At 45.0% G+C, this 25,484-nt stretch overlaps 2 protein-coding genes across 2 annotated transcripts in view; both read left to right on the top strand.

Moving 5' to 3' along the window:
• myo18ab (myosin XVIIIA b) overlaps positions 1-25,484 on the top strand; it is a gene marked incomplete at its 5' end in the record, with an annotated part of 190,909 nt that overhangs the window by 40,978 nt on the left and 124,447 nt on the right. The window contains 2 exon segments of the mRNA XM_080006919.1: positions 18,849-18,936; positions 22,820-22,926. Of these exon segments, the coding sequence (XP_079863045.1) occupies positions 18,849-18,936; positions 22,820-22,926 (195 nt within the window).
• Positions 5,454-17,735, top strand: LOC307234993 (uncharacterized protein). Its single transcript, XM_080006920.1, has 3 exons — positions 5,454-6,663; positions 8,120-8,182; positions 17,626-17,735. The coding sequence occupies exons 1-3, from the start codon at positions 5,569-5,571 to the stop codon at positions 17,722-17,724; spliced, it is 1,257 nt and encodes a 418-aa protein (XP_079863046.1). The 5' UTR covers positions 5,454-5,568; the 3' UTR covers positions 17,725-17,735.

The following is a 25,484-nucleotide window of genomic DNA, read 5'->3' as shown; positions in this document are numbered from 1 at the left end:
GCTGCAGGAAAGCCCTGAGCACCTCGCCCTGCAGCCACAGAAGACCCCCCAGCACCCAGAGAAGCCGGAAACCTGCGGAGCAACCCCCACACCTGGCCCCGAGGAGCATAACCCAGTCCCAGGGAGCAGGAGGAGACCCCACACCCCTGATGCACACACATACAGTACAACCCACCCCCATGTGCAGGCACAAGACGGTCCCAAAAGAGGTCCCATGCCGATAGACCCCCATGCCCCCCCTCACACGCCTCACCCGGCCGCAAGCCCCAAGCGTCCACGCTCCATCCACGTAGCCGAGTGTGCTCAGTGCAGGGCACCTGGATGTTAGTAGGAGTAGGATTTGTGTGCGAGTGTATGTGTTCTAGGCTAATATGAGTGGAATTAAAATTTTGGGACGGACGACAAGTACATCAGGACAGGAGCGTGACACATCCTCACCCACATAGCCCGCACCCCACCCGTCCTGCAAATCCTAGGCCTATTTTGTGGTGTATGTGCTGAGTATGAGTTTTGGCACTGGGAAAGATAGGCGAAGCGCAACCAGATTAATGTAACTATCTATAATACAGCATAATAGAATGGACAGTTAAGTTTCTATCAAGCCAAAACTACTGTGTTGCACCATTTACTTTGTTGTTCTGTAGCTGCTACTACTATGGCAGTGATTACAATCCAGCAGTGACTCATTTCCTAAAGGGTGAAACCAAAGAGGGTTTTTTTGTAAAAAAACAAAACGAGGGAGCTGGGTCTATCCATTGCGTCCGTGTTTCCTGTATCGTACGTTGCTTCAGTTCTCTTCTGCTTTTCCGTCTGTCTTCCTGTGTCGGTGCATTACTCTGACTTTGAAACGAGAAGTACAATGCAGTTCCCGGCGCTCTATGCTTCGGACAAACGGCATTGAAATTGGGTGCGGATGAATTTCGATCTAGGCAGAGGTTCATCACATCGAACTCTTAAGGTAATGTCACGTATACATAAATACTAATATTTCAGACCTCATTTCACAAGAATGTAAGATGCAAGAAACAGTTTGTTTATACAATTTCAAGACAATGCAATGCAACTAAAAGATGATGATTTATAATTATTAATAATTACTATTAATTCAATGATAACTTTAACCAAAATAGTTGAGTTTCAACGTGTGATTGAAAACGCAGCTCAATACCTGTTGGCATTGCTTACATTTGTACGCACACACGAGCACACACACACACACACACACACACACACACACACACATGCAGGAGCAGCTGGGGCAGTGGGTTATTGAGCGATTTGGGGGAAGGCCCAGCCCAGCCCAGCCTTCAGTGGTAACATAGGCTGTGCTGGTGAGTACAGACGAGGGTTGTCCTATTTTTAACCTACAGACCCCCCAGGATCACGCCTCCCCCATTGCGACAGCTGTTCCTGTCCACAATGCGCCCAGCCTAGCAACAGGAATAGCTGGCCTATCAGGCCATTCTCCCCCTCCATGCACCTATCTCCTACATGCTCACACACAGCTCTGTGGGTAGGAGAACGGCTGTTAGCGGCTGCCTTGGTGTCCCCACACACACAAACACACAGCCACCCATTGCCCTTAACCTCATAGTTCTCACCTACTCCTGAGGAATATTTCTGTACTGGATTTTTGGTACCAATATACTCAACATTCTCCTAAGTGGAAGTAACAAGGTAAGTAAATGTCTTAGCGTGATTTAAAGAAATGTGGAGTTGGACCTCAGTGGAAAAGTCTGGCATCTGGTCCAGGCAGCCAGGGCCACTATTTTTAGCGCCTTTACACAGCTATCTGCCGGGGGGGGGTCTGCGAATACAATCTTGGCTGCTTTTCAAAGTTTCTCAATTTAAGTTTTATGATTTTGATTCTGATGCTTGAATGATACCGGTTGTTTCAACTGATCTGCTGGCTTCCCCTTCCATCTTGAGCAACTGGGAACAGCTTATAACTTACAAACAAAGGTGATGGGACACCACGTGTGGGTAAAGAATTGTTCCCTGGATTTAACGCCTATGAAAGCGTCTTTTAATTGGTTCAATAACGTTTATTAAAAGCTTGTATTGGAAAGTTATAGTACACTGATTGGTTATATTACATGGACAAAGGATTCGTTCATTCCAATTTATTATCTCGAACGACCATTGACTTTATTGTCTACCCTAAAGTTAAAATGATTGATCTGATTATAGAGAATGGCGGCTTGTAAAAACTGTAAATCAAGGGAGTGCTGCACATTTCCTGTTGTGTATGCCACGTTCTTAGTATTTTAAAGATATGTTTAAAGTCCTGATGTCTTTCATTAACAATACTTAACAAGAGGAATTGAAATGTTGTGATAATTCTTATTAAAATGTACACACTGAATCCTAGACCAGAATCGAAATATTTACAATTAAGGTTATGCCTTTGTGCTTATGTCTGAGCCTGAATGTGATATGCAGCCCAAGATGCATTGCTGCCTGTGAGCAGCACAAAGTGGAGCTCGTCTTCAGTAACCCAGTGCAATGTATACTGTATAGATGAACAACACCCACTTTGATGATGAACCAGTCCTGGACACACTTAGGGATAGTATTTTATGTCTGGCAAGAAATCCTTTTTTAATTCAAGAGCTTATTCCTTCATGATAATCAGTGCTTGATCGAGATCTTGAGTATGTACTGTAGTTAATTGCGCTGCCTCTGAGATCTACTCTCTAAATACTCGCATTTTTGTTACTCACTTTAACCAGCAATGTTCATGGTCTCTGTGGTGTCGATGGGAGATTTTCCTATCCTCTGTTCACTGATTTCAAATGTTTTAGTAAATACGAACATGCTAAGTATACAAAAAGGACAAATATGATGAACCTTACCAATATGATCGTGCACCAATGGAATCGTTGTATACTGCCACACAAAAAATCTTCAAGGAGTTGTCTTTTGCAATCCAAAAAGTAAACAATCAATCAAAATGTATTAAACCACAGAGTGCTTTTTTAAAAATATATATCATGGAACATAGAATTGCACTACAAAACGTCCATATCTTTCAAGGTTCCCGCAAGTGAAAGGCTTTGTTTCTTTGTGATCATATTTCCAGTCTTTATGGTGCTTGTAGTTTTGATTATGTCTTCATTTGTTGTTTTTTTGTTTTTAATATTCTTTTTTTGGTCACTACAACCTCTCTGTAATCTCCTTCCGTTTCTGTCTCTGTCTTAGACTTTGTTCATCTCTCAGACCTGAACAAGTGGCTCTGCTGTCCCACTGTGGAGATCCTCCCTCATAAAACCTGCCTGTTCACTTCCATTCCCAACATTCCCATTTTCCCTCCCTCCCTTCTCCTCTTCACCTCAACCAACTCGGCCCATGACATCAGTCCAGCCAACATGGCATTCTCGTCACGTTTTTCCTTCTGGGAGCAAAAGGAAGGTTTTGTTTGGCTATTTTCACAAAGCACTCTCACTGTTCAAAAGTTAGTGAGGTGGTCTTTGACACTATTATGACCTACGCATGTATCACACTGCTGATTTGATGGCCACATTGTTGCATTAATATAAAAGGTTTGCAGAGCTTGGATTGGTGTGTGGTCTGAGATGACATAGCTGGCATAGCCATACTCTCATTAGTGCATGCTGGATAATGTACAACATCTGTGCTGACTAGTAACAAGCTAAATCTTAATTTGGCACCGACAGCTCCTTTAAGAAACTATGGAATGAGGGTGATGGAATGGATAATTGCTGAATGAAACTAAAATGCATGGTTTGACATGTGCACGCCAACGTTCAGCCATGTTAAGGTAATAATCTTGATCCCTTTCTACATTAACACCTTCAGGTCAGAGAGGAGAACTCGCCAGGTGGCAACAATGTAAGACCTATTCTGCCATTGAGCCAATGTTGTTTACAATGATATCAATTTGTTTGTTTCTAATACATAAAAAAAGTAACACAGCAGTATCCACAGTGCTATGGGCAGAAAGAATTTACATGATTGGTCAAAGACATTTGCTTAACTGTCTAAGGAACCAGGCCCCAGAGCTTCCTTGGCATTCCTAAATTAATTTACCTAATATAGGTTTCTGACAATTCCCATTAGATAGTTATAACACTGTGCCAAGTGTTTTTGTAGTGTACCAATAGTGGTACAGTGGTACCTCAACTTACGACTGTAATTGGTTCTATAACAACGGCCGTATGTTAAAACAGTTGTATGTCGAACAATTTTTCCCATATAAATTATGAAATCATGAAGGGTGAAAATAAACAAAATACACAGCACAAACACAGTAAATATGAAAAAAATATCGATAAGCCACGAACTACATGCACACATGATGTAGGTCGCCTGCTGACTGACTGCTGACTGACTGCTGACTGGCCGCCGACGGGCCAACTTCAAATTTCCATAGTCGTATCTTGGAGCAGTCGGTCGCAAGTCGATACAAATTTTCGTGACTATCGCTACTCGTATCTCGGGTTAGTCATAAGTAGATGCAGTCGTAAGTCGAGGTACCACTGTATTAGAATATACAGTAAGTGCATCATGAAAGTGGGACATCTCATAGTCTGCATAAGCTGTAATTCAAGAGCGCGGTTTGCTCTCTTTTTAATTCCGTGCACATTATGGTATTATTATTACCACCTATGAAATTAATATTATAGACACTCAGGGAGCTCATTGGTCCATCAAGAAGCATTGCACAGGAGCTGTGTGGATTTGGATAACATTGACATATTGTATGCAATTTTGTATTTGTGCAGCAGTCAATCATTTGGAACTAGGTCACTGTTATTTCCTCTTCCAGATGCCCAGTAGTCTGTGACAGCTCGCCCAGACACTCCCGTTATCTAACTACTCCCTCCTCAAGTGAACCTCCTGTATCATGGGCTATTTAAAGGTTATATCATGAGGTGGTCAGATATGTATGATGCAGCTCACTGTAACCAGCAGGTTGCTCCCTCTTGTCAGTTCTTCTATTACGTATGTTATATTTAAAGTTGATCACAATTAAGGATTTACAGTGAGGTGTTATATGAATCAATGGGACCAATCTCCAAAGCTTAAATGCATTTTATTGTCATACGCACAACAAAATGGAAGCAGATATTCCTGACTATGAAGGTTGAAATTAATGTTGAAATGAATGTTCAAAACTCTGTGGTCCATGTTCCCTAAATAAACTCTTCTCTTTGTTACAGACAGTTGAGCCTGGCTATAAGGTTCAAATGACTTAACTTAACAAATTATTCACATACAAAATAGCTTGTCAAATTATTATATAGAGCCAAATTAATAGCATAATATAGCATTTTTTGTGTTAATAATGAAAAAAATTTTTTTGGTTTTATCCCAATATGATACAGAAATTGTGCTTCATGACATTGTTTTGTCTGACTGCCTTATATCTCCTTCCTTCTGTGCGAGTAGTTGGAAAACGACGTCCTTATCCGTGCCCAGTCTGTGTCAGCCCTGGACCCTGGTAGAGGACTATTCCGGGCAAAGAGCCCTCCATCAGTGGTACCTGCAGAACCTACTTCCAGGTTAAGGAGTCCCTCCCCACCTAAAGTTAGGGCGCCTGTGAAAATGCCGGAGCGCTTCAAAAGCCCTGAGCCGACCTTGAAGTTCTTGGACTGTTTAAAGAGTCCTGGCCCACCACCAAGTCCTCAAAATCCAGAGTCTGTCATGAATGGAGACACTATGACAAATATGAACGGGAGGTTAGTTAATGGCACTACTGCTACTAATGGCAATGTCAAACTTGCGAGTATGGGCATCAGCCAGCCAGATGCCACAGATGAGCAGGCTCTGACCCGCAAGAAGGTGGTAAAGGTGGTCCGGCGCGTAGTCAGAAAGGTTCCTCCCTCAGAGGGGGAAGCTGCTACTGTATCAGCACCGACATTAGCCCAGGCCCAAGAACTGGCCACATCTGCTCCAGAACTGCCCAAATCTGTGGGCACATCTTTGCTGACCTCAGTGCACAAGGGTGCCAAAATGGCAGTGTTTTCATTCAAACATGACACCATCAAAAAAGAGGAAAAATATGATATTCCACTTGGACTAACTAGCATCATGGTCAGGGCCAGAACAAAAGAACCTCGCTCAAGGATTTGTAAAGACGAGGCAACGGAAATTACCGAACCAGTGGAGAAAAAGGAGGGAAGTGTCCAACTCCCCAAGCCGACTGAAAACGAATCAGAGACTAAAACTACAGATGCTGCTAGAAAACCAGAAGTTAAAACTGCAGGGGCTTCTCAAGCCCCTGTCACTTCTTCTACTGGTGGCTTAACTGCAACCACACCGTCCTTCAAAGCATCTCACTCCAAGCCTACATCTACCCCACCTGTTGTAGGCTTTATTCCCAAACCCTCACAAATAGCTCGTCAGGCAGGTTTCAACCAGGCCCCAAATCGCTCACCTTTGTCCCCAACAGATGGCAACATGTCAGGTCTCACAACACCTGCTATCTCATCTGCTGCTAAATCCACGCATCCTGTTCCCCCTACAACCATACACCAAACCTCCTCCTCTGGTTCTAAAGTCGTTTCTATCCAAGTCCAGAGGCCCTCCACTCTATCCCCTCCCACTAGTTTTACCCCAGACCAACCCAAGTCTTGCCCCCCCAGCCCCGGTTCAGGATCTGTCTCTGCCCCAAAACAAGTTGCTGTAAGAAAAGATGAGGTATAGTGCCTGCATTTGGTTTGCACAATTAACATTTGCATTTTGGTGTAAAAAATGGCTGCTTATTATAAAAGTTGTTGCAAATAAATAACAAAATACAATTAAGTGCATGGAGTGTTTAAAAAAAAAAAAAAGTGTATACAACATTGAGATCCTTTCTGAACAAAAAGTCATTCTATCGTCAGAAGTAGCCCTTGATTCTAAGAAGCTCCTGACTCTCAGTGGAACTCCAGGTTGGATTCATTGTTTATTTACCGACTGTTTATTTGTTTGAGATTACAATCAATGCTTTTGTTTTGTGCATCTCCTAAAAAGGTCTCTGTCTCCTTCTCTCTCTTTTGTTACTCTTCCTGAGGTTTGAAGCTATGTCTTGTGTAAAGGTCTGTTCTGCTATGCTATGCTATGTTAGCTCTGGGATGCTCCTGATGGCTCCTGATGGCTCCCGTCAAAGAAAAACAAAGGAGTTCAGCAACTTTTTTTCCTCATCCTTCTCTCAGCCCATGACATCTCATTGCAGAACGCAGTTCACAAGCCTTGTTTATGAAGCTGAATCAGTAGGGGACATTTCCAAAGCGGCATTGTGCTGCTGTCAGTGGCGCTGAGAGTCATTGCCTGCAGAGTCAATGTGGCGCTGAGAGTCATTGCCTGCAGAGTCAATTACTGAGAACTGCACTGTACTGTGGGATAGAAGCTCAAAGCGGGCCCCATAAACAGTCAAAATAAGTATCCATTTGTGCTTCTCACTGCAGTTCAGCAATTATGGATGTCGCATTTCTTTGGTTATGCTGGAGCATTTTGCTGGAGCATTTTGAGGTGTTGCTAATAGATTCTGTAGTTCAACCATGTACGAGTGTCTAGAGCCCTTTACCACAAGTATTGACAAGCTCATACTTAAACATAGTTATATTTTTGGCTCAAAGTACTCAATAGTAAAAGTAACAAATTTATAGAGATGAGATGAGTCATATGAGAAGTCTGTTTTCATTACCTACTTACAGAAATACAACGGTGATGTCAACAATGTTTGATGTGGCTAGTATTTAAATGGTTTGTTGCTTTCCCTTAATGCACTACTGTAGCTCAACCACAAGCATGGTTTGTGTTACTTTGTTTTCAAGTCAGTGTGTTCTTATCTGATTTATTTGTCGTGGTGGTGTACTTGTGGCAGTTCTACTGAAAAAGGCACTACTAACATAACTCAAAGAGTTGTGTTGTTTGTGTAAATACTTTACAGCAAATCAAGTAAGCCACTTTGCATGTTTTATTTAGAAACAAAATGAAAATTGTGTTAACCCATGTTATATTTCTTCATCACTGCATGGATGCCATCACATTTCAAACAGTGATTTCAGGTGTCAGGTGCCTTTAACTTACCCAGCATTGCACCTCCTCGCGTAGTGCTTAATTGCTTCCAGCCAGAGTCTGAACTAATTTTGTTGCTGCTCTTAACCTGTAGGAGGCGCCGGTCAGCCCTACAGAAGAGGCTCAGAGACGTCTGATGAGGATCTTCACCGTCCCTGTAATAGCCGTGATGCTTTCTTTTGCCTTGAAATTGTCTTGTGTCTTACAGGATGTCTCTGTTACATTAACCCCCATCGTATCCATGTTATCTACCCTATTTTCTTTTGTTTGTGTTGTCCTGATCACAGAGATGTTGAGAATGGCTTAATTGAGCCTGTATTCAGGCTTGGGAGAGAAGGTATTGAAGTGTGTGAGTCTGGTGTCAGGGGTGGGGGGGCATTGCTGCTTGACACACCAGTGGCTAATTTTGCCAAATGGGTATCCCATATGTGATAGAACAGGTGGTGTACCAACGTGACCTGTCATGGAATGAAATTCCACCCTTCCCTTGTGCTTTGAACTTTGCTGTAGCCTGCTTCCTGCTCTGCGTACGCCCTCATTGGTTTTCCTGGTTTTATTGCCTTTTTCGGTTCCTCTATGCAAGGCAAGTTTATTTGTATATCACATTTCAACAACAAGGCAATTCAAAGTGCTTTTACATAAAACATAAAAAGCATTTAGACAAAGTGCCAAGAAACACATTATTAAAGGACATAGAATGCATAAAGTAAAAAAATAGAATACATAGAATGTATAGTGCAAAAGAAACACATTGTACAAGGAAGAACACATTATAAAGTTAAGAAATAGAATGCATAAAATAAAGCTAAGTGACAGTGCAGTGCAAGAAGTGAATATATTTTGGTTTAGTAAAAGGCAGCCGCAAACATCTTCAGCCTTGATTTAAAAGAGGTGAGAGTTGTAGCAGACCGAATGCAGTTTTCTGGGAGTTTGTTCCAGATATGTGGTGCATAAAATCTGAACCCTGCTTTTCCATGTTTAGTTTTGACTCTGGGGACAGAAAGCACACCTGTCCCAGACAACCTGAGAGGTCTGGATGGTTCATAATGTAGCAGAAGGTCAGAAATGTATTTTGGCCCTAAACCATTCTGTGCTTTATAAACCAACAGTCAACACTGAATCAACTGCAGCTGTCCGATTTATTTTTTTAGGGAGACCTGTAACCACCCTGTGACAGTATTCTAGTCTACTAAAGATGAATGCATGGAAAAGCTTTTACAAATTCTATTGAGACTTAAGTCCTTTAATCCTTGATATGTTCTAAAGGTGATAGTAGGCTGACTTTGTAATTGTTTTTTTGGGGCTGTTGAAATTTAGGTCAGAGTGGTTAGGATTACGGTGAGGAGGGACCCAAACGCACGACACAGAGACGGTAGACAGGCCTGGGTAACAAAGGAGGTTTATTGGGAGGTACAGTGGAGATGACCGGAGGGGTCCAGTCGGGATGGGACAGGTCTGAGCTGGTGGGACTACCGAGCCAGGTGGGGCAGGACAGAACAGGAACGGTGGCAGCTGGGCAGGTCCAGCTTCCGGGTGGAGAGACAGGGAATCGGGCTGGATGGGGCAGGACGGACAGACTTGAACAGGGAGAGGAGGCAGGCAGGTTAGGACAAAGACGAGACACTGGGATAAACAGACCAAGATCTAAGGACTAGGAAAGAGCCAGGAGAATACGAACACAGGTAGGTTTGCTATTGATCTGGCGATGAGTGACTGGGGCGCTGAAGAATAAATAGTGCGGTAGATGAGGAAGGTAATGGATCCCAGGTGTGTGGAATTGGCTGGCGGGAGGAGCAGCAGGTGAGGAGGGAGCGGCCTCTAGCGGCGCTGGAGACCACAGGCTTGAGCAGAGACACATGAAAGGTGGGGTGGACACGGAGAGAGGGAGGGAGGGAGACGGAGACCTACGGCACAGGGGTTGATGATAGATTCTAAAACAAAGGGGCCAACATACCGGGGGCCGAGTTTTCTGGTCACACTTTCTTGTCGGGGGCGGACATGGGTGTGGGAAGCCGGCACCGATTCGCCTGCTGCTGGGACCGGGTAAATGCCTGGAGCCGGACCGAGTGAACCTTGTTCCATGTCCTCCGGCAGCGGCGGATGTGGATCTGAACTGAGTGCACCGCGATCGTCGCCTCCTGGGTAGGGAACGGTGGGGGTTGGTAGCCCAGGGAACAGTGAAACGGGGACAGGCCGGTGGGCGTGTTGACCAGGGTCTTGTGGGCATATTCGGCCCACGGGAGCTGGTCACTCCAGGAGGAGGGGTTAGTGGCTGTAAGGCAGCGGAGCATGGCCTCCACCTCCTGGTTTGCCCACTCAGTCTGGTTGTTGGTCTGTGGGTGGAAGCCAGAAGATAGACTAACCTGCGCCCCCAGGGCCGAGCAGAAGGCACGCCAGACCTGCGAGATGAACTGTGGGCCTCTGTCCGAGACCACATCTGTGGGGATGCTTTGTCGATGAAAGACCTCGGCCACCAACAGCTCCACTGTCTCCTTGGCAGATGGTAACCTGGGCAGGGCAAGGAAGTGGGCTGCCTTTAAAAAACGGTCCACCACTGTGAGGATGGTGGTTTTGCCACTGGATGGGGGGAGGCCAGGTCGTAGACTCTGTTCCACAGTCGTGTCCAGTCGCGAGTCCCAGTCCAGTCCCGAGTTCAGTCCCAGTCCGGTCCCGAGTTCAATCCCGGTCCTGAGTTCAGTCCTGGTCCCGAGTTCTGTCCCAGTCACGGTCCCAAGTTGAGTCCCGGTCCATTGGCCAGTGGCCTCCAGTCCTCTTTCCCCTCCTGCCCCGGCCCCACCACCCTCCCACACCATTGATGTCCATTCTGCCCACAGCGCCCAGCGCCCGCTGGACGTGCGTTGCCAGGGGAGGGGCCTGTGGTACCTCGGGGGTTGGGAGGGGTGTCCGCCAGGTGGCGTCCGTAGAGGGGGGGGATACTGTTAAGCCCACGGCCTCCCACCGCCACTAGAGGCCGCTCATGTCCCATCAGCTGCTTCTTCTTCTTGCATATGTCCTTAGACCTTCAGCTCCATTGAGGCGAGCCAGTCCAGCGTCCTAGCATCAATGTCAATTAGACCACATTTGCCGTGCGGGGGCCGGTGTTTGGGGCAGCTAGTTAGAATGTGTTCCACAGTTTGTAGTGGGTCTCCGCACTCGCATTGGGCACTGTCTGCGATGCCCCACTTCTGCATTGCTGCCCCGAAGTGTCCCACACCTGTCCTCAGGCGGTTGAGGGTTGTCCACTACTTTCGGGGCAGGTGCTGGCCAGGAACGTCTATGGGATCTTCAATGTAGTGGTGAAGCCTAGATGGTTCTGCTGACTTCCACTGCTCCCTCCATCTTGCCTTGACCCATGAGGCCTTGGAGATGTCTGCTGGAGTTGTGCGCAGGACGTGTATGGCAAAGGGGCACCGGGGCTTGAGGGGTATGCGCTGTGGTGTCTCCGTGGCGATTTTGTGGCGGAGGTTGGATTCACTTGCCTGTGCCTTTCGAGCAAGAGCCAGCATGGCTCCTTCTCGCCTGACCTCTGCTGGAGCAATTCCTCCGAGGACGCGCAGTTGGTTTGTTGGAGTGGCTCGCAGGCATTCGGAAACAGTCCATAGGGCGGTGTTAAGGGCAGTGTCCAGCTTGTTGATGTGCGGGCTACGGCACCGGACTGGAGCACAGTAGTCAGCGCTGGAGAACACCAGGGCCTCGGTGGAAATGCGCAGTGTCTTTGTGGAGGCTCCCCATGTGGTGCCGGCTCAGCGCGGCAGGTTGTCTTTGCCTTGACCTTATCCAGGTGTTGTCTGAATGACAGTGTTCTGTCAAGCTTCACGTCAAGGTATGTGGGGAAGGGCTGATACTATAGCCGGGTGTTGTCAACCATGATGTTCATTTCACGGGATGCTTCTTTGTTGTAGAGGTGGAACATTGATGATACAGTCTTGTCAGCACTGAGCTTGAGGCCCCAGTTCTTCAGGTATAAAGACAGGATGTTCATGTCTTCAGAGAGGCCATCCTCTACTGCTCCCCAGGATGGCTAGCTCAGTAGGATGGCCAGGTCATCTGCATAGACGTACTTCCTTGATTGGGTGGCAGGTAGATGGATGTATATATTAAACAGCATAGGTGCCAGCACTGAGCCTTGTGGGACACCATTCTTGAGCTTTCTCACCCTACTGCTTTAGCCGTTGCTGGTGTGTAGCCGAAAACTGCGGTTGCTCAGCATCTCCATTATGAAGCTCACAATGTGCTTGTCTGGGATGGTTTCCAGAAGCTTCATGTGTAGTCCACGTAGCCAGTGTCATATGCGGCTGTGAGGTCTAGGAAAACGGTGCTGGCCTTCTCTCCTGCCTGGAAGCTGTCCTCTATGTTTTGGCACAGGAGGGTCACCTGGTCTGCCATTGATCTACCGCTTCGAAAGCCAGCTTGTTCTTTGGTCAGCTGTGGGTTGATCACTGGGTTGAGACGTGCCAGGATTAGATGTTCGAGGAGCTTGTATAGAACGCAGAGCAATAAGATGGGCTGGTATCCCTTCAGGTCGTCGCTTGGCTTGTTTGGCTTCAGCAGGGCGATCACCTTGGCTCGGCGCCAGATCTTTGGCAGCTTTGAATGTTGGAGACATGTAGAGAGGAAGGAGCGCAGCCAATTGGTTGCCTTCTTGCCTTGATGTTTAATGTACTCTAGGTGGATGCTGTCTACACCTGATGCCTTACCGGTCTTCAGGCATTGGATGGCCAGTTCGTCTTCTGGTGTTGTGAAATCAGTGGATAGGTTTGAATCGCGTCCTGGGGCCCTGGACAGCTCATGGACTCTCACTGTTGTACTACTGAAGTCCTTGTCTGCATTAGGGAAGCGGCCATTACTGAGCAGGAGCGACGCGATGGAGTTTGCAGTGATCGGGCACTGTGCTGGGGTTGTTGACTTTCCGGTCAGCTTGTCCATGGTCTGCCACGCCCGGTGGATGGAGTGTGTGAAGTAAATAGATTCCACAGTCTCTATCCATTGTTGCCTCCGTTTCTCCTTTAGCCTACAGAGTAGATCGTCTGCTGCTTTGTTCCTGTCTTCACTGGTTTGTGCTTCTGCATGGGAGTGAAGTAGGTCTTCACATTTGTCATCCCCGCTGGGAACGTAGGCTTTGCCTATACCGCGTGGGATGTTCTTATTGGCGGCAGCCAGCAGCATCTTGCAGTACGAGTCGTAGGCATAGTTCAGATTGTTGCGGCACGGGTGTGGTCGGCCAGCAGCTGCCTTGTTCACTAGTGTCGTGAAGCCTGCCCAGTTTGCTTTGCGGAAGTTCCACCTCTTGGCATCCCTCCCTTGCACTGGTTGGACCAGGGATGGGATGGTGATGAGCGACGGTCGATGGTGTGACCGGGGGAACATGTCCAGGATGTGTCTAACAGGGAGTGGCTGGTTGTTGTGCCATTTTGCAAATGCCAGATCTTGATTGGTGGTGCTGTTCCGTCGTGCAGAGTAGAAAATGCTAGGCTCCTTCGGATCGTATAGGAGTGTCGCCTCAGCAGTAGAGGCCCAGTCTACCAGGAAGTCACCATCAGCGTTGGAGCTACTGTAGCCCCATTCTGTATGATTCTGATATTGAAATCTTCAGCGTATACGGCAGGAGCTAGGACATCTGGCAGCGACAATGGGGTCAGTCTGCTTGGAGGTGGCTTGTAGATGTTGACGATGGTAGTGTCTTGCACTTTTGTTGTGATCCATTCTACCTCTGCGCTTTCTGGGGATTGTCCTGTAGCTGACCAGGCCATATCATTGCCGAAGAACGTAGCCATGCCATGATGTTTATTGGCAATGTATCCGGCCAGGGTATACCCAGGGACGTTCAGGGTGTTCTTGTTTTCAGCATGAGTCTCCTGCAGTAGAATCACCGTCACATTGTTTTTGCTGGCTATTTGTTTAAGGATATTGGTCTTGGCGATGGTGAGGCCTTCAACATTGAGCTGAAGTAGCGATAGCGCTGTGGTCTGCGGACGTTGTGAAGACATTGGTTTCGCTTAGGAGCATGCAACCTTGCAACTACTCTTAGCTACTTGTTGGGGAGGCCACATAGAGGCTGTCTTTCTTCTCCTCCATCTGCTGCTCCTCCCCCCAGCCAATTCCACACACCTGGGATCTTTTACCTTTATCATCTACCGCAGTATTTATTCTCCAGCTCCCCAGTCACTCATTGCCAGATTGTTAGCGAACCTACCTGTGTTCATGTCTCTCCTGGCCCCTTCCTTGTCCATAGTTCCAAGTCTGTTTCCAAGTATCTCGTTGTGTCCTAACCTGCCTGCTTTTCCTCCTCGCTCAAGTCTTCCCCTCCTGCTCCGTCCAGCCCGGTTCTCCCCCTCCCCACCGGAACCACCTGGAACACTCCGACAGAGTTCTCACCGGTCCCGTCCTGTCCTGCTCCACCTGGTGCACTAGCCCTGCTGGCGCGGACCTGTTCCTACCCGACCGGACCCCTTCTGGCATCTCCAATGTGTTCCCTAATAAACCTCCTTAGTTTTACTCTGATCTGTCTACGGTCTCCTTGTTGTGCATTTGGGTCCCTCCCAGCCGAGATCCTAATAGAGCCCACAGACTACACTAAGATTTCTGGCTTGGGTTGTGCTTTTTAACATTACCGATTGAAGCTGAGTGCTGACTTTTAGTCGTTCTTCCTTGGCTCCAAAAGCCATTACTTCAATTTTCTTTTTGTTTAATTTTCTGGTAAATTATGGCACATCCAATCGTTGATTTGTTCAATGCACTTGCTAATTGATTGTATTATACCATAGTCCCCTGGTGATATGGTTTATGTAAATGTGTGTGTCGTCTGCGTAATTATGGGAACATATTTTGTTGTTTTCCATAATCTGAGCCAGTGGGAGCATGTAGATGTTAAACCGAAGAGGCCCCAGAATGGAGCCTTGGGGAACTTTGCATGCTATTTTTGTCCGCTCAGATGTGTAATTACTTACACAAAGTAATCCTCGTCCTTTGAGAAGGATTTAAACCAGTTTAGTACCATGCCAGAAAGTTCCACCCAGTTTTCCAGTCTGTCTAATAATATTTTGTAGTCAACCGTGTGAAATGCAGCACTGAGATCCAGTAATACTAAGACTGACATTCTGCCACCGTCTGTGTTGAGATGGATCATTGAAGACCTTAATAAGAGCAGTCTTAGTGCTGTGGTGTGGTTGAAATCCTGACTGGAAGACATCAAAACAGTTGTGTAGTGCAAAGAAATTGCTCAGCCGTCGAAAAACTGTTTTTTCAATGATTTTACTTTAAAACGGGAGATTTGATATAGTCCTGTTATTGTTCATGAGTGAGGTGTCTGGAGGTGTCTTTTTTAAGAGTGGCTTGATGACGGCTGTTATCAGGACCTTTAGGAAAAAACCTGAGAGAAGAGACGTGTTGACAATTTGTAGAAGATCTGAGGTCATGCAATTTGAAACATTTTTGAAAAAGCCTGTTGGCAGAATATCAAGGCAGCAGGAGGTTTTCAGTTGTTGTGTAATGTCTTCTAAGTTTTTATAGTTGATTGGATCTGATTAGGTCATGGTATTTGAACTGATTTTTAGTGGACACAGGGACTGCTCATATCCTGTACCCAATATGGCTTTAGTGACTGCATGTCTAATTTTCTGAATTTTGGTGAGGTGGTGGAGGTGAAGGAGGTGAATTCCTTGCAGGCCCTGGTGAATAAAAGTTGGGAGGCTACTGACAAAGCAGGGATTGTTAGCCTGTTGATAGTAGCGAACAAAGCGCGTGCATTATTTTTATTTTTGGCGATGCAAATTCTCTCTTTATAGATGTCATAATGAATGTGGAGATTTGTTTTTCGCTATCTGTTTGCAGCTTTTCGACACTCTTTTTTTCTCTTCTTACCAGCTTGGCATTTCTCCATGGAGATCTTTTCTTACCAGAGACCACCTTGACCTTAGTGGGTGCAAGGGCATAAATAACATTTGAAATTTTAGAATTGAAATGATCTACAAGTTCATTGATTGAGACCCAAGAGAGGGCAGGTGTGAAAGAGAAAGCCAGAATAAATCACTGGTGTTTTCAGTTATATACTGCTTTGTGATTGAACATTTGTGTGCATGGAGATAGTACTCTCAAAGAAACTACAGGAATGATCAGAGAGAGCAACATCAGTCACCAGTCCTCTACCTTTTCTTTATTTTTTTATTAGGGAATGAATTATATGGCTTTTTATTAAATCTTTTGATGTGGGACACAAAATGCTTTTGTTGCCATTTGTACAGGTAGCAAGTAGGGGTGGGAGAAAAAAGTTTCTTGGATTCATCTCAGCAGTCTCATAAATCCTGATGCGTAAATCTCATACTGCTTGTATGTTTTTTATATACTAGATTCATAATACAGCTTTTATAATTCTGTTTTCAACATATTGATCGCATTTCAATACTTAATAAATAAATACATTTGTGCTTTAGCTTATGAATATATATATATTTGCCAAGATGCACAGAAGAATATATTTTGAATAAATGCAGTACAATGTAAAGGATAGTAGAACAAACCACTAAACTAGATCGATGGTTAAACCTAAATAGACCTAAATGCCTTTTTGGGAGCGAACAGAAAAAGCATAGAGCGGGTGCAAGTTTAAATACTGCAATGCGGCAAATAAATGTAAGAACTTGCCATTTTCATGTTTTTCTACTTTTCTCTAACTGTAGGACACAATTTCCTTGCCTAGACACTGAACAGTCATGATTTTCTGTTCTATTCACCTTGGGTTTCTGTGTGCCAATGTTTCTTATTGAGATTGAATACTTTTGTTCCATACCTCTGACTCTTCCCCCACCCCTTCTTCCATCCTCTTTCATTTCTGTTCTCTATCCTCCTTTACCCTTTCATGTCTTTCACTATCTTTGCTTCTTTGCCAAAACCTATTTTGACTGGTTTATCTTTGTGTTCAGGAGTTGCAAAGCAATAGCTAAAAATATCCTTTTGCAGTGGCATTTCTAAACAGCGTTTTCTCGAAGCCAAGCAAGCTGACAGAATGCACACATTTGCCAAAGCGTTGAGTTTTTCCCTCGATTGAATGCCGATTTTTCCCTCGATTGAATGAATATTTGTTGCATGTTTTCACCACATCGACCCTTGCTGTAGGGCAGAAGCAGTTCTGTCTGGTCTGGGAATGTATGACTAGCATGTGGATTTTTACGATGGCCAGGTGTCCCTTTCTCACTGGGTTCTGTGGTAGGCTCAGTTTCAGAGACATTTGACATTTGGCACTCTTAAGTCCTTATTCTCTAGCTGATGATTCTGATTCTGACTCATTCAAGACCACAACCTCTTACCCTGAGAATTTTCTATCCACCAACCAATAATCAATACGTTTATTTAAACAAAATTATACCATATGCTGCAACACAGATTATTTGATTGCAGGTCTATCGGGTTATAACTCGCTCATTGTACTGTTTATTCGGTGCGTCTCTCTGCATGCAATATTGTCAGCTCCTGTGCTAAATAATACCACAGTGTTCATTTTGCTGCTGGGTACGTGTGCTGTCCGGCTGTATACATGTATATATGTCTTTCTTCCATCTGTGACTTTCTGACCTCTCCCTCCTCCTCATGCCGGCCAACCACTAGGGGGTGGTAGAAGAGGACCCTTTGGCCCTCCTGCAGGCTTCCCATGCTGCAGCCCAGCAACCCAAGGTCTGGCTTGCGCTGTGTTTGATTTGCCACTGAACTGCCACCTCATCATCGCAGTGTCATAGTCATGACTATATAGGCCATCTGCTGTGCTTGCGGATTGCAGTGTGCGCATTCCCTGTTAAACCACATTTTATGCACTTGTATTGAGAATAATTTGTGGGATTTCCTTTTTTTTTTTTTTTTCCCCCCAACGTTTGTCAAGGCACCACGGGATCACAGTTTGAAATGTGTTTGATTTTTTCTTTAAGTGGACTGAATCAAATAAAGCCTATGTGTCTTTGTTGCATGCTGCAGTGATGTTTGGTTTTGTTTTAGTGTGTATAACCTCACCACCTGATCTTATTGACTTAAAAATGTCATATTTATTGTGACAACAGTATAAATGGCCCGAGTGCATGGATTGTCTTGATCTCATAGTTTTGAATGTAGACACATGTAAAAACCCCACCCTTCCTAAACCCGTGAATGAGATTTTCAATGAATGTGCCTCATCACCCAATGCATGTTCACCTCACCTTCCAATAAGACTTTTATGGACTTCAGTGTGAGTGTACAATGTTTCGAAATGACCATTAAAGGTGGTAGTAACTGTGTTGGTAGTAATTGGGCATGGCAAACAGTGATAAAACAAAGTCTTACCACAACTAGGCTACTAGCTGGCTTTAATGATGGAGAGCAAATGTGGATGAAGCAAAAGCAAAAAAAGTTTGGAAGTGGAGGGTCTTCTATATAGATAGCTAACTGGCTCAAAACACTATAGTCCGTCCAAGTTCCATTTTAACGATACCTTGAAATTGTGAACCTTTTGTACTAAAAGCAAAACTAAATGGTGGTGACTGTGGAGTTTATGTACTACGGCTTGGAATAGTGTAGAAAAGAAACCCAAAACAAAACACATGCTGGATGTGGCCTTTAAATTACTCAGATACAATTGGTAAAGTATACACTTTGACAGATTAGGAGAAACAAATGCATGCAGGAGTTGAATGCTATCAATTAATTCTCACGAGAGTTGCATTCAAAGTCTCCATGGATTTTCCCGAATGCTACCTGAAAATCCAAGTGTTTGTTTCGTAAAGTTGGTTGCTCTTTGGTCAGTGTGTTCCGGTCTACAGATTGGAAATACGTTATTTGATTCTGTCTCTCCTACATGCTAGGTGAAAACAGAGGAGGAGATCGTAGCAGAGCAGGCATGGTACGGCTCCGAGAAAGTCTGGCTGGTCCACAAGGAGGGCTTCTCTCTAGGTGAGATGGTGGTTCTTCAATGGATATTTTATGATGTGTCACCTACACCTGTTTTCACAGCAACTAACTACACTCCCAGGAGTAACACTTTCATACGCATCTTGCATATTTTTCACACTATCACACAACAAGGTAATCCTACTTGTAATTATTTTTTTTGTAGTCAAATAAAGAATGAATGAACTCGAAATGTCAAGTTAAATAACTGTTTTGTATTGGAATTTGCCCCAACCAAGCTCTAATGAATGCATCACAATAGTGTGAAATGGTGAGACCCATTTGAAATCACTATAGTTCACACACTATACAGGTAGGATTTTGCGAGAACATATCTGGGATTCTAGCACGCATGATAGGTGCTGGGACTTATGATAATATCAAACCAACCTGATTTCGCAACCTTATTACAAGAGTTTCTCACCATCTCAAATGGAGCAAGCTCATACCGACCTGAAAGACAAGAGATCACCTGATTTTCTTGATCTTGAAAATTTGTCTAGGACTCCCAAATCCAAGCTTAGTCCTTTGGTATAGACTAGTCATTACACATTTAGAAAATGAGTAAGTTGACCCTGTAGTTGTGCTGCTGCAGCTGCTTCAAAATGCATTTACAGGATTTGCTCAAAGCTTGAATGTCAAAATGGAATACATTAAGAAGCTTTTGAAAATATGAATGGCGATCTTGGGATATTTAGAAGAAGAATCTTTAATTGTCACACAGGACACCACAACACATGCATTCATGCAATGACAGCAATCAACAAACGCACACATGCTTCGGATGGTGGCCAGTGAAATGGGTCCTCTGCATTTGACCCATCCTGGCTTTTCCTTCCTCCGAAGGGGGGGCAGTCAGGAGCAGTGGGCAGCATACAATGACGTGCCCGGGGACATGGTTACATATGTCCATCGCTGGTTAGACGATGATGTTGTGCATGTTTTTGGTGGGGGTCCTTACTGATGTTACATGGAGGAAACCCCATGTGATGCGGAGAACCCGCCGGAGCACGGTGCCAACAGCGCCCCAGGCGGGAATCGAACCCAGGACGTTCTTGCTATAAGTCATTTTTATTTATTTGAAAGTAATGAAAGTGTGAAATAGCTCAAAGATTGTGACCAATGGCGGCACACAAACCACTGGTGAACATATTGCCAGTATTCTCAATGTGAAATGTATTCATGATGATATAGTGAGGAAACTAGCAGAAGAATAAAGATGCTATAATGAACTCCCCACCTCTCCATTAGATATAATTAGTTTGCACTGGGGTTGGCACAAGAAAACTCAAACCATGTGTTCTTGTTCAGATCATATTTTTGGCTCATTTCAATTTTGTTTTGAATATGAATATGTTTTACTACTATGTGTTGTATGCCCAGCATGCTGACAGCACAGGTAAAAAATGTATATATATATATATATATATATATATATATATATATATATATATATATATATATACAGTGGGGCAAAAAAGTATTTAGTCAGCCACCAATTGTGCAAGTTCTCCCACTTAAAAAGATGAGTGAGGCCTGTAATTTTCATCATAGGTACACTTCGACTATGAGAGACAGAATGGGGGGAAAGAATCCAGGAAATCACACTTTTTCTTTAAGAGGCTCCTCTGTCCTCCACTCGTTACCTGTATTAATGGCACCTGTTTGAAGTCGTTATCAGTATAAAAGACACCTGTCCACAACCTCAAACAGTCACACTCCAACTCCACTATGGCCAAGACCAAAGAGCTGTCAACGGACACCAGAAACAAAATTGTAGACCTGCACCAGGCTGGGAAGACTGAATCTGCAATAGGTAAGCAGCTTGTTGTGAAGAAATCAACTGTGGGAGCAATTATTAGAAAATGGAAGACACACAAGACCACTGATAATCTCCCTCGATCTGGGGCTCCACGCAAGATCTCACCCCGTGGGGTCAAAATGATCACAAGAATGGTGAGCAAACATCCCAGAACCACACAGGGGTAACCTAGTGAATGACCTGCAGAGAGCTGGGACCAAAGTAACAAAGGCTACCATCAGTAACACACTACGCCGCCAGGGACTCAAATCCTGCAGTGCCAGACGTGTCCCCCTGCTTAAGCCAGTACATGTCCAGGCCGTCTGAAGTTTGGAAGGAGTGGCTTCGTAAGAAGCATTTCAAGGTCCTGGAGTGGCCTAGCCAGTCTCCAGATCTCAACCCCATAGAAAATCTTTGGAGGGAGTTGAAAGTCTGTGTTGCCCAGCGACAGCCCCAAAAACATCACTGCTCTAGAGGAGATCTGCATGGAGGAATGGGCCAAAATACCAGCAACAGTGTGTGAAAACCTTGTGAATACTTACTGAAAACGTTTGACCTCTGTCATTGCAAACAAAGGGTATATAACAAAGTATTGAGATTAACTTTTGTTATTGACCAAATACTTATTTTCCACCATAATTTGCAAATAAATTCTTTAAAAAGTCAGACAATGTGATTTTCTGGATATTTTTTTTCTCATTTCGTCTCTCATAGTAGAGGTATACCTATGATGAAAATAACAGGCCTCTCTCATCTTTTTAAGTGGGATAACTTGCACAATTGGTGGCTGACTAAATACTTTTTTGCCCCACTGTGTATATATATATATATATATATATATATATATATATATATATATATATATATATATATATATATATACATTTTTAACCTGTGCTGTCAGCATGCTGGGCATACAACACATAGTATTTGTATACCTGTAGAATGACAAGAGGACAGTTTTTTGTTATAGAGAACCACTGCCAACCCCCCTCTTTGGAGAACTATTTATCATGTTTGGGTCGATAAACAACTGATCACTACTCCAAAATGCGGAGAATCACCAAGGGTGAGACAATTAAACATAAAAACAAAGCTGCCCTCTCCATGGGCGAGGCGGCAGGACCCCCATGCCCACCCACGCCCCGCACAAGGGGGAGGCCCGCCCCACCGACGCCTCACCCGGCGTGACCGGGTGTGCCCATACACGTAGCAGCGTGTGCCCAGTGCGGGCCACCTCGATGTTACCCGCCGATGCCGGCAGGCTGCCAGGTATCTCTGGCACTCTGCAAGCAGTCCCTCCAGGGGCTCCGGAAGGCACCCGGCGGCACTCTCCGCAGCCCCCCGCCAGGTTGCAGCACATCCCAAGCCACCTGGCGCAAGCTGTCAGGACTCCAGGGTGGGGGAGCCTCCCGGCCGGCCAACTGCGCTCCCACACCGACCCGCCAGCGACCAGCCACCCCGGAAAACCCCAGTGCTCAACGTGTGCTGCTGGTAATTGCAGTTAAAATTGCGGGGTTGGGGGTGCGAGTCCTTCAGGCAATTTTAACCCGAATCACTCGCACCCTTCCTGCCCCGCAGACCCTGGTCCGATGGAGTGTTGTTCGGAGTAGGATTGCTGTGAGAGTGTATGTGTTCTAAGTTGATGTGAGTGGGATAAAAATTTCAGGACAGACGAGAAGCCGCATTCCCACCCACATAGCTTGCACCCCGCCCATCCCGCAAGCCGTTGGTCTATTGGGTGGTGTCTGTGCTGAGTATGAGTTTGGGCACTGGGAGAGATGGATCCAGGGGCGCAGCCGGCCGTGGAGCAACCATACAGACCCCTCACCCCCGGACCCAACTGTGCCTCAGTGCGCCCACCTCCCATACCTGGTGGCAGCCAACCTACAGCGATCAGCCAAGGGCGCAGAGCAGTCCGCCATGCGGCTCGCCATGTCGAGCAGCTCCGCGCCCCCATCAGGCCCCTGGTCAGCCCCCAGCCACCGAGCATGTGGGCTACAGAACAGAGGGCGGCAGACGGCAGCATAAGCCAACTATTGATGAAACTTAATTGCCTATCTCTATTTTTTTTTCTCCGAACAGCTACTGTGGTGAAGACAGAGGCTGAGTTCCTGCCAGAGGGCAAGGTGAAAATAAAACTGGAACATGATGGGACGATACTTGACGTAGATGAAGATGATGTAGAGAAGGTGAGTGGCATTCAACATAAATGTGACCCACCGCAGCAAAAACTGCATTATCACGCATTTCTAAAATCGCCACGAGCTGCCAAATAAGTTGAAAATTTTATTTTTTCCAAATCCGTGTTCCTTTGTGTTTTTTTATCTCTCAATGTATTTTCAAAGCCAAGTTTGATTTATAAATAGTAGATACATGTTAAACCGTGGAGTTAAATATTCCTGTTAGATTACATGGGAAAAACAGTTCACTTACCGAGACGCTGAACAGCCGAACACCGATCAATGGTTTCCTTTAAAGCGATCGTCCAGGTGAATATCATTCCTCTATTTTCCATGTGATGTAAACGTGATTAAGGAGAGCTGACGTCACTTCCGTAAACAACACGCAGAGCTGGTTCGATTCCGGCCTGGGGCTGTTATCTCCCGATCAGGGTCCTTTCTGTGTGGAGTTTGCATGTTCTCCCTGTGCTCACATGGGGTTTCCTCCTTGTGACATCAGAAAGGACCCCCACCAAAAACATGCAGAACATCGTCGTCTGACCAGCGATGGACATTTGTAATTGGTCCCCGGGCGCGTCGCTGTATGCTGCCCACTGCTCCTGGCTTCGCCTCAGAAGAAGGATAAGCCAGGATGCGTTAAAAGCAGAGAACTCATTTCACTGGCCACCATTTGAAGCATGTGTGTGTGTCGGTTGCTGTCACCGCATGAGTGCATGTGTTGTGGTGTGTGTGCCGTGTGATAAATAATCTTCTTCTTCTAAAGCGTTTAAAGATTATTTTATGTCACATTTCATTTTTAAGCTGATGTATAACTGCATAGTATTTTATTTACTCAAAAAATGACTGACTAAAGTATATTTTCAGTTTTCAGCCCTTTTGAAAGCTCGTGTTGAGCCCTGGCTATTGTGTGTGTGCATGTGTGTCGCATCTGGTAGAGTCTAGTTATACATTAAATGAGGTGATTATTTAAATAATTCAAATTTGCTAATCTAAGTTTTCAAAGAATATTGAAGCAATTTCTTTCAACTCCTAAACCAGCTTGAGACTACACAACTTTAAAAATCCTAACGTCCCTGTGCTCTTCACACTACACACTTGCGAATGTAAGCAGTGCTCCCACTACACAATGCGTCCCGGACGAGATTTTCACACTACGTAACCCTACACTTGGTGAGCGGTGGGAGACTGCAACTAAACCTTTGTCTGTGACCGCCACATCGGGAACAAAGTTGTGCAATATGAGCCTTTTACATTACATACAATATTACTTTGTTCACTCTTTCCACCCAAATCAATTAACACAATACGGTTTTCTCTTTCTATCATTTCATCCATGAAATCACATTTCAACCATGAAATCACATTTGTAATCATCAGATTATTATATACGTAGATAATAGCCATATAATCATTATCTCTCGACTGCGAAGGCTTAATCCGTGGTGTTATCTGCCGCTGTCCTTGACATGTTTCTCTTTCCTTCAGTTCTCTTCTCCGGACTTCTCGTGGCTGTGCTTTTTCTACATCTTGTTAAGTCAGTTAACACAATGTAGTTAACTATCATTTTTCAATCATGAAATCATTATTCTAATCAGCATTCTACCATGAATCACTTGTTATCTAGTCATTGCATTTAAAAAAATGGAAAATGATTGAAAGATTATAAGATAGAACATCTCTACTGAAAAACATCATGGTTTAATACGTTCAATCATCTAGCATTGGCAACTGTAACTCCCAGTCAAAGAGGCTCGGTTGATACGGTTCTCTGCGCCCTGTCCTCTCTATTTCCTCATGTAGATCAGTGAGTATTTCAGCGCTCTAGTCCTCGGTGAGGACAGCTGCTACGAGCGGGATCTTGAGCGGTGGAACTTCCTCTCCCCCCTCCACAGGCTGTTGTGCTGTGACAACGGGTGTCCCATTCAACTAAGGCGGCTGATGACTTTGTTCTCCCCTGCGACCTCCAGCAGGCTTGTCTTCTTCTGTCTTCTTCGCTTGCCCGTGCTGGGTGTAGGCTCAAGGACGAGACCCCCAGGAGTGTCACTTCCTTCTCTTTACATTGGTTCCACCATGGTCCTTTCCAATGGTGTCTTTGCCCAACCTTGGACCCGAGCCCAGGTGGTGGTGTAATTTCCTCTACTCTAAGTGGGTGCTTATCGCGAGGAGACCATGAGGCGTATAGTGGTCCCATCATTTCAACACCTGGTTGCTTTCACTTTCCTTCCCACATTGCTTGCACCCTATATCTCTTCTCAGTCACCATCTCCACCACAAATTACTGATGTCAATGTGGCACGTGAAATGGGTTTTCATGGTCCTGACATTCTATCTGAGCATAAGATCCTGAGATGTGTGGGTTGCTGTGCTATAAGGCTCTCTTGCCTTTGGTCTCCTTGGGTGTTGTAGTGCTGTTTCTGAAGATGTAGCTTTTTTTTTCACATTCAAAAGACCTTTTAAATTAATTCCCAAATTGAAGGCAGATAACAGATAATTTAAGGCAGATCATTTGGCTTGCCATAGATAAGATAACATAGCACTTTATCGTTCCCTAGGGGTGAAATTCAAAG

Source organism: Zeus faber (genome assembly GCF_960531495.2).
Source record: "Zeus faber genome assembly, chromosome: 9".
Lineage (NCBI taxonomy): Eukaryota > Metazoa > Chordata > Actinopteri > Zeiformes > Zeidae > Zeus > Zeus faber.
This window is presented reverse-complemented; position numbering and strand designations above follow the sequence as displayed.

Coding starts and splice junctions, on each gene's coding strand:
- LOC307234993 (XM_080006920.1), top strand. CDS start 5,569: ATGCCGGAGCGCTTCAAAAGCCCTGAGCCGACCTTGAAGTTCTTGGAC. Junction 6,664..8,119: donor TTGCTGTAAGAAAAGATGAG/GTATAGTGCCTG, acceptor CTTAACCTGTAG/GAGGCGCCGGTCAGCCCTAC. Junction 8,183..17,625: donor TGAGGATCTTCACCGTCCCT/GTAATAGCCGTG, acceptor GCCAACCACTAG/GGGGTGGTAGAAGAGGACCC.